Source organism: Perca fluviatilis, chromosome 23, assembly GCF_010015445.1.
Source record: "Perca fluviatilis chromosome 23, GENO_Pfluv_1.0, whole genome shotgun sequence".
In the NCBI taxonomy this organism is placed as follows: Eukaryota; Metazoa; Chordata; class Actinopteri; order Perciformes; family Percidae; genus Perca; species Perca fluviatilis.
Window position 1 is genome coordinate 12,092,724 of NC_053134.1, and position 9,178 is coordinate 12,101,901.

General features: G+C 38.5%; 1 protein-coding gene across 1 annotated transcript; it reads right to left on the reverse strand.

Annotated features, from left to right (window-relative positions):
* Positions 1-814: 814 nt before the first annotated feature.
* Positions 815-5,582, reverse strand: LOC120553762 (troponin I, slow skeletal muscle-like). The gene is made up of 7 exons (XM_039792458.1): positions 5,464-5,582; positions 4,403-4,444; positions 3,971-4,012; positions 3,589-3,720; positions 3,422-3,511; positions 3,143-3,325; positions 815-2,988 (listed from the first exon to the last, which is right to left on the reverse strand). Exons 2-7 carry the CDS (start codon positions 4,421-4,423, stop codon positions 2,893-2,895), a joined length of 564 nt encoding a protein of 187 aa, XP_039648392.1. The 5' UTR covers positions 4,424-4,444; positions 5,464-5,582; the 3' UTR covers positions 815-2,892.
* Between the last annotated feature and the right edge of the window lie 3,596 nt (positions 5,583-9,178).

Sequence of the window (9,178 nt, forward strand, 5' to 3'; positions counted from 1 at the left end):
CCTGTCGACTCTTTAAACTGTTTAATATAAGCTATCTGAGTTTATTAAGCTGCTGCCGTCTCTGACTGGCCTACCCTGCTCTTTTTGGTTGTTTGTCTGATTCTGTCTGCCTCCAAGTTGCTAACTATTGGCTAGTTAAAGTGCCTTTAATTCAACCTGCTCTGCTTGAGTTTCTGCATTTGGCTTTTGCTGCCAAGTACCTGAACTGTGACAGGGGGTTGATAATGAGGGAACTTATTTTGCAGTTGAAATTTACAAGAAAATAATTTGTCAATTACAGGCTTAGTTTCACAATTGAAAACAATATCACTTCAGCAACATCGTTTTGGTTTTCCTTTGGAGTGGGCCAGGAGTGCATACAAAAAGGAACAGCATAAAAATAAATAAAAACAGACAAAAAGATATCTTACATTTTTTGTTCCGTGATTGTGGCTCAGTATAACTAATTCTGACTCTGGCACACTAAACTTGCTGAAGGACATTTTGACAAGACGCATGACAACAACATTAGCTGCTGCACGAACTGAGCCTGGAGCTCCCAGTCACAGGGTAGCCTGCCTAATCAGCAGGCCCACCCTCTGTTACTGTCAAACATATTCCAATATAGTCAACCCCCCAGTCCCTGCAGCAATAAATACGCTGCTCGTGTTGTATGTTGAAGATTAATGACATCAATCACACTTCCTCATCAAGCCACACACACACATATACATGCTGCAAACATTGTAATCTGCGTCGGTGTTTTCTTCGCAGACTCATTTTTCTTTTCCTTTGGGTTATTCCATGAGTGAAATGAACTGATGCTGCTTACAACCACAGTGGTAATTATTTATTGTCAGGCTCCACTTCTTCCATCTTACAACTTGTGAAAATGATGGTGTCTTGTCATCTCCAAGACAGAAGAGTCACAGTTTTTAAACATGAAGGAACAGAGGGAGGGAGTTTCGTTCGGTTTAGTTGTGTCAATTTTATTCAGCTCAAAATTGTGAATCAGAGTAGAGGTAAGGCAACTTCCAGGATCTGTGTTTTGCTCTCAAACAGGCAGTAATTGACTTTCTTCCTACAAACATTTTCTGTTCATAAAATTAAGGTTTTTCTACTAGAAGATAAAGTGTGACGTATAGTTCCTCAACATTTTCTACAAAAAGAAAATACATAAATGTATAACCTTTTGAATTGTTGTTTTCTAATATGAACAACAATGGTTTGTCATAATTAAATAAAAAGAATTAACATATGTGAGAAATAAGCTTTCTTTTTTAGACACTTAAGTTTTGTTGTTATTGCAACAATTGCACATGCAAGGCAGAGAATGAAAATCTGAAGGAATTTCCATAGCTCAACAAGCTCTTCGGCTAAGTTTTTAATATTCATGGCACTAGATGTACTGTATTCCTCTGATTGTGGACTGCCACCAAGTGGTACTGACAATAAAGCACAGCGTGTTGCATCCCTTAAGCACATGAGTGACACTGACTGTGTTGGTTTGAGTTTTGGCACATCAAGCCACACCTCAAGTGTTTGTCATCTCAACAAGTTTCGCGGAAGACTCCAGCATTGTGACCTTTTTGCATTTCACAGTCACTGCGTGGTGTTGACACAAATGAACTCTGGATAACACATCTGGAACATTTGTTCAACGTGAAGGTCGCTCTAATCAGTGCCTATTTATAGATACTAAGTGTGCATTGAGACCCGGGTTGCTTTTCATTATCAGCTCGCTAAGCCTGAGTACAAGAGGCCATATGTCAGCTTTTCAACGTGACTAAACACACACACACACACACACACACACATACAGTGGAAGATGATAAAGGGACAAACTAAGAAAATAACTTTTCACCATCCAGATTTCACAGTCATTAGACATTGAAAGTGGACTTCTGGCAAGCGTGAGAGATGTGTATCAGCTGTCCATCACCAGCCCATAAAAGCATACGATACACCAACTGAAGCTATTGTTGGTGTTGCTGTCATATTTCAAATAACAATGGCTTGGCGACAGCAGCCAGTTGACCCATACAGACCGAAGAAGCACATGCATGCATGCAATGTGTAGGTGAACAACAGCAGTGGGTTTTGCTTTCCAAGGCTAGGTTATGGAAATCTCCTGTTGTTTGTTTCTTTAATCAAACTACTAAACTCAAACTATAACTCATCAAGAAGTACTGAAGAAGAAGTAGTCTGAAAAATGAGCAAAACATAATTCTAATGATGGTTGAAACTATAATCAGATTGGAGATCAATTTTCTTTGTTCAAAATGTGTTAAAATCTGGTAAAAGAAACTGTCTTCATCATTATTTGTCACTTGCAATTGTCACTTAAACTTTAATTTAAATATGTGCTTTCCCTTTTTTATGTATCTGCAGGATCTATTTAAGCATTATGAGGTTGCATTTAGGTAGGTAACACCTGTTGCACCCCCCCTCCCTTGAGTTATCATTTTCCTTTTTTAATCCATCATGAGTTTAGCATCTTTCCATCCTCTTGCGTGCCACACATAAACTGACGGGTGCCAGTAAATTGAAACATGATAAAGTCACAGACTGAAACTTTATTCATATCCATTTTAATTGTCTAAAGATGCCATAACGAAACAAAAATAATGTACTTTGGTAATAAAAAAAAACAAAAAAAAACAATGGGCGTTTACTCTTTCTACACTTTTCTTTAAGTGCTTTGAGTCATTGCACAGAAATTGGCCATCTAGCGAATGGAGGCACAGCTGATGTACTCGTGGTTATACATGCTTATGACATTTATGCTTAATTCCTATAGCTTTCAAGTCACTTAGCCTTCACATAACTATTCCATATTTCTGTCGGCACACCTTCTTTTTCCCTGCTCTTATTGACCAGCTTCATCGTTTGCAGGTTTCCTCACAGAGTGTCTCACTGTGCTCCGCCGGCTGTATCGAACATCTTCTTGCGGCCCTCCATGCCTGACATGGCCTCCACGTTCTTACGCCAGTCTTCACTTGTGAGCACCTGGGGTTGAACAGAAATGAATAATCAAAATTGAAACACATCATCTCCCTAAGGCAGTTTTTTTTTTTTGTATCTCCATAACATTTCCGGCCTACTGGGGGAAACCTCAGGTTAAATGTTTAGCGAGTGTGGAAACCCAACCAACCAACAGTACCTTGTCCTGTTTACCATCCTCCTTCTTCACGGATTTAAGGTTGGCTCTGAGGTCCATCGAGCCCTTGTGTTTGGATCCCAGGAGAGCTCTCATCATCTCATCTGCCGACACCCTCACCTTCCTCAGGGCAGGCTTTTTGAACTTTCCTCCAAGGTCCTGTATCTTCAGCTTCAGCTCATGGATCTGAAAAACGTGACAGAAAAAATATAAGAAACGAGCACAAAAAAAACCCAGATCAAATGTGTGCTCAAGCATTAAATAAGGTATTCAGAGACTTACATCTTTGTTGTGTTTGCCCACTTTGGATTCACAGTCATATCTCTCCTCGTCCACAACATCAATTTGTGAATGAAGCTGCTTGCACATTTTCTGAGGAGAAAAGGAGGGTTTTAAACATGCTGCTTAAACATGCTCATACATTTTCTGCTGTAGTTTGTGACGCTTACTTGTAGTTCCTCCAGTGATAATCCAGACAGTTGCAAAGGGGGCAACTTGTCTCCTAGATAGCGCACTTTCTCCTCCTCCCTTTCTTGCCTCTCCCTCTCCAAATCCTCACAGGCTCTTGTGAGGAGCAGCATCTGATTTCATAAAACATATACCAATCAAAACTTGGCGAGAAAATCGGAGGAAAACAACTTTAGTCTGGTAATGTAAAAGTAACAGACACCAAGTTGCTAAAGAGAATTTACATCATTATATGGCATAAAGGTCTTGGTTGTATATAAATCACAATGTCTTGTATAATATATAGCAGTGATTCCCAACTAAGGGTACTTCTGCAGTTGCCAGGTGATGTACGTCCAACAAAAAAGGTATGTCCTAACTCACCTTGAGAGAGAGCTTGCGAGAAGCTGTAATTTTCGACTTCGGCTGTAGAAAAATTTTTTATTTGTCATTATTATTTCACAACAGAATAAGGCACATATACCGAGGATGGACACAATTACAAGTATACCTTGCACTCATAAACTGCAGAGTTTTTGAGGACTTTTATTTTGGAATCACTCTAAGATGTTCCTGCTTAGCTCAGCAGCAGTTGTAATACATGACAAAGTCCATCGGCTGTGCCATAAACAGTAAAAATATGTATTGAAAGACCTGTGAGCGTCAAACTTGACACCACCTAGGATAATGCTTTATTATTAGGATGAAGTCAAGGGGAAAGCTTTCAGAGATGCTGATAACAACTCCTGCCAGATAACCACTGCCAGACCTTTGCCATGCATGGTGGATTAACACTGTGGAATATAGCTGGCTCACCTTATCCCCTTTGGGATTCATGGCTCTGGGTCTGTCGGGCTCCTGAAACAAAAAACAGGGACAAATGCGGGCAATGATGCTAGAGGCAATTAGGTTTATATGAGAACATAAAAACAGTTGTATCTATTTAAATAGTGAATACAGCAGTTAATTACACAAATATCAACCATGACAGTAGCATTTAGGGATAGAGTATTCATTTTCTCATCTCACTTCAATTATAATCACAAAAACAAACAACACATGAGAGAAACAGAATTGCGTAATAGCACAGTTTAGGGGTAATGTGGCACCCTGGTGAACCGCAATGTAATTTGATCTATCAAGGCGCCACAAACAGTTCTCAACATCCCTTGACAAGAGGATTAAAGCAAGGACATGACAAGAGCATTTCCCTTCACTGTATTCAGCATCTCAGATGGGGTGATTTTTTTCAGTATGGCTACTGACACCTCAACAGATTTGTTAAAAAGCTCTCGATCTGACAAAACAGACAGAGCCGTGACTGCAGTATTCACAAGTAGAACATTTGGCGAATCAAACCTTCTCATATGACATATTTTTACAAAGATCTAGTAATTATTGCAAGTAAGTAAGTAAGTAAAGTTTATTTCTATAGCACATTTAAAAACAGCTCGCGCTGACCAAAGTGCTGTACATAGCACGTACAAATCAGTGATTTAGGCTAAAAAGTACATCGAAAGACAAACACTTAATTACAGGATAAGACAATTAAGATGCCGGGAAGGCCAATGTAAAAAGATGAGTTTTGAGCCTGGCTTTGAATATCACAATTGAAGGGGCATTTCTGATGTCAGGTGGCAGTCGGTTCCACAGCTGAGGACCAGCAACAGAAAAGGCTCTGTCAAGGGTAATTTACACTTGAAAAATAAAAGCATTGCCACTGTAAAACTGGCAAACCAACTGTCCTACTGTTTATAATAACAACTACAGTATAATACTGTGTCAGACTTTCATTGACGTAAAACAGAAAGAAAAAATGACAATTTACTGAAAGCCTTACATACTTCAAACACATGATAAAGCAATGGTTGTTTTACCTGTGAATGGGTGTCAGTAAAGATGTAGAGAGTCAAACAGTGGCTGCTGAAGACAATGAGCAGCTTTTTATGTGAGCCGGGTGGCGCGTGGAAAGCAAATATAACGTCTGGTCCCAAAAATGTGCTGGCACGGGACCGAGCATGACATATCACCTCCCCTGACACTGTGACAACACAAGGGGAGGGTAATAATAAATCATGGGCATTACCTTAATGATATTGTCTAGGTATTGCCTCCTGTTGGATGAAATAATCTTTTTGCCCCCCCCAATACATCAATGCATATAATAGTCACAAATATTGACACATTGTATATTTCGCATTTAGGAGTATAACTTAAAGTGGCTATATGTAACTTTCAGTTTGTGTTGATTCTAGCGGCGGCTTTGGACAAAAGCGGTAGAGTTTTTACCACACCTGCTGTCGTAAAGGTCTTTTATTTACGGTGTTGTAAAGTGATGTATTTACAATAAGAGAATACGTTACGGATGCATCGTTGCATTTCAAGTGTTGCATACGGTAACTAAGCCTGGATGAATCGGGAGCTAAACCAGATATCACTGTCACTGTGTCACGAGCCAGAGCATTAAGAGATTGTTGTAGCAACCAACGTAATAATAACTTAGATTAATATAGCGCATTTCATGAAACCCACAGACAGGGGGACAAGGGAAAAGACAATACTAGTACAACGACATTGCACATTGTAAAGTTATTTTATGAATGAAATACTAAATACCTGAGGGCCAATTCGGCGTGGGTTTTGAATTATTTACAACCCTGTAATTGACTCCATCTGTTAAAAGCCCGGCCAAGATTGACTCTGGTTTCGGCCGTCGTCTGTCACTTTCCCTTTTAGCTTTTAGTTGTTCTTTGTTTAATTTCCTTTATTTCTATGGTGGTCCTGCCCCAGTATCAGCCATAACTACCACAGATAACTTCTTAAATAGAATTAAAATACAATTAGGCTTTTCCGGTGTTATGCCAAAATCTGTGACCTGTCAGAATGTGTGCTCTGTAGCGCCGCCTACCTGCCGTAAATCATTTTGGGACTTTTCGGGGAAAATCGGACCGGGGTGGAGGCATTAATAAAAACTACATAAAAATAGCGTTCTTTTCCCTGTTAGTCTTGTTTGTTGTTACAGGTCTTTTATGATCACCAGATGAAAAATTAAACAGTTTCAGAAACATTTAAAAGTTACATATAGTAACTTTAAAGGAAAACTTTAAATGCCTTTTTCATTTTTGACAATAATTAGTGAATATGTAGCTGGAGTTGGCTTAGCTTAGCATAATGTCTGGAAGCAGGAGGAAACAACTAGCCTGGCTCTGTCCAAAGCACAAACACATGAGTACAAAAGCCAGGTGTAAAAATGTAAATTCATATTTTTATGGCAGGTTATATTATGCTGGACTATTTCTTGGCAAGGACCAGTGGCTAGGCAACAAGCGATCCTTAAACTCTTTGTTTTTGTACCAACTAAACAAACGGGATAAAACATGTTAATTAGTGAGCTTTTGATTAATTTTGTTATCTGGCTGTTTGCAATAGCTTTGTATTAAGCGTACACAAGTAAGAATGGTATCTTCTCATCTAACTCTGGACAAAAAAGCAAATGAAATATCAACTATAATGTAAACTAAACATGCAATCTAACTAACATTCATGAGTTAGGGTAAGAAGAAGAATGACCCAAAACAGGGCCAAGAGTTTTAACTCTATCTAAGTTATAATGCATTTGATGAGCACAATACAGACGACCTCACGCATAGCAAAAGCACACAATCATAATCTAAAAATAAGTTAGGCCCCTCTCCCATCATACGATGCTTATAACTTTCAACACATAACACCAGATTTAAAGAAACAGTTCACTCAAATTACATTTTGTTCCTTTTCTGACTGGTTCTGGGTATTTAGTCAAACATGTCATCAAGTACCAAGGTTAATCGCATGCAGGGCGTACATTTGTCAGCTATGCAGAGACTGTTAGCTCTTGTCACTACCACTCTGACTAATCCGAGGGGCAACTGTAGAGTGACATAATCAAGGTTAAATACAGGAATCACCTCCTGTGACATTTGATCTATTTTAATCACAGTTATTAGGATAAAAAATACTGGTTGGTATAATTATGTAGCGTCCTAAAATAACAAGAGTTTGTTCCATCTTTGCTACATTGGCTCTGAGTTTATTCGAAGAGGAGAATAGATAGATAGACAGAGATACTTTATTTATCCAGAAGGAAATTAAGAAGGCGGAATATGAGGTTTAAATAGCTGCTATAGTGAAGATATATAAGTTGTCCCAACAGTCTCATTAGGTAGATGGAAAACAGAGATGGGAAAAAAAATGAGACACAGTTCTTTGTTCTATCCCGATTGAGTTTTAACACTCTTAATGTTCCTCCACTGTAATGGCTGCTGTTCTTCAAATGTCCTGGCAGTGACTCTTAAACAGACAGATATTCAAATACATGTCCTTAATGGAAATATGTGCAGAAAGCTGAAGTTTATGTGTCTAAGCTTCTGTGATTCCAGCTACATTGTTTTATTTGACAATTCCATCATTTCACAGTTAACCACAGTTTAACTAGTTCAAAAAGTGGTAATTAATAAGAACTTTTGACTTAGGTCAGGTCTTAGGTCGAGTTTTAGGTCAGGTTTTACGTATATTATGTATTATTATGTATATGTTTGAAACAATTTTTTTGAGAAGGGCTGTACTCAAAATACTGAGAGGAAAAAACAGCGGACCGTCACCATTACTCCACTATATCTTTTATTAAAAAATGTTTGTTTGCTGCTATATTAATGTGCTGAATATCAAGTACAGACCCTTTAAGTTTGAAGCAGAGAGAGTGGTTGGTAAGAAATTGTAATTACATTATGTAACTAATAGATGACAAACAAAATCCCATTAAGAAAACCAGTCCAATTACAAAGCAGATTTTGTTAGTTGTTTTTTTTCTTTATTTCCTGTGTAGCCTACATATCATAAAGCATGGAAGCACACTTGCTACAGATAGCACACAAAATGAACAATGCAGAAAAGTTGAAAAGCTGCAAAACTAATGACATTCCATTAGCCTCAGCTACACTTTGTCTTTAATGCTAATTACTAATCAATCATCAATCACATAATATAAAATGATCAGAAATTAGCTAATGTTGAGACTTTTAACTCACTTATGGAAAAAAAAAATTAAAAAGAAAAAAAGGACATGGGTCTGATGTGCACAAACATAATGGGAACGAGTGTTTTGTTTAAGTTTCTCAGTTGCTCATATGTTACGTTATGTGCGCATGCGCAGCTTCACCTAGAAACGTTAATTATGGCACCTGGTAACCATTTCATCCTCACCCAGACAATCATCAGGAGCACACAGCCCGTTGGTTTATGACCTGTGGTCATTTGATGTAAAAATAAATAGACAAACACCATTGACATATATATTAATGGACCAATAGACCCCGTTGCTCTGGACGGAGACCAGTGAAGGCTATTAGAAGCACTTTTCCGGTGATGGCCAGCTTTACTGCGCAGCCTCCAACTGACAGAGACAGCGTAAATGTGACGTGAGCAACGTGTCTGAAAGTTGTAAGTGTTCTGGTAGCTGTGCCAAGATAAATCTCAATTATTCCCAATCTTACAGAGACGGAGAGTGTAGGTATATGTAAGGAGATAACATAAGCACAGGCTAATTATTGCTAA

Excerpts from the sequence above, each read along its gene's own strand:
- LOC120553762 (XM_039792458.1), bottom strand. The coding sequence starts at position 4,423 with ATGAATCCCAAAGGGGATAAG. Across the intron at positions 4,013-4,402 it reads TGAATCCCAAAGGGGATAAG|CCGAAGTCGAAAATTACAGC; the intron begins GTGAGCCAGCTA and ends ATTTTTCTACAG. Across the intron at positions 3,721-3,970 it reads CTCGCAAGCTCTCTCTCAAG|ATGCTGCTCCTCACAAGAGC; the intron begins GTGAGTTAGGAC and ends TTATGAAATCAG.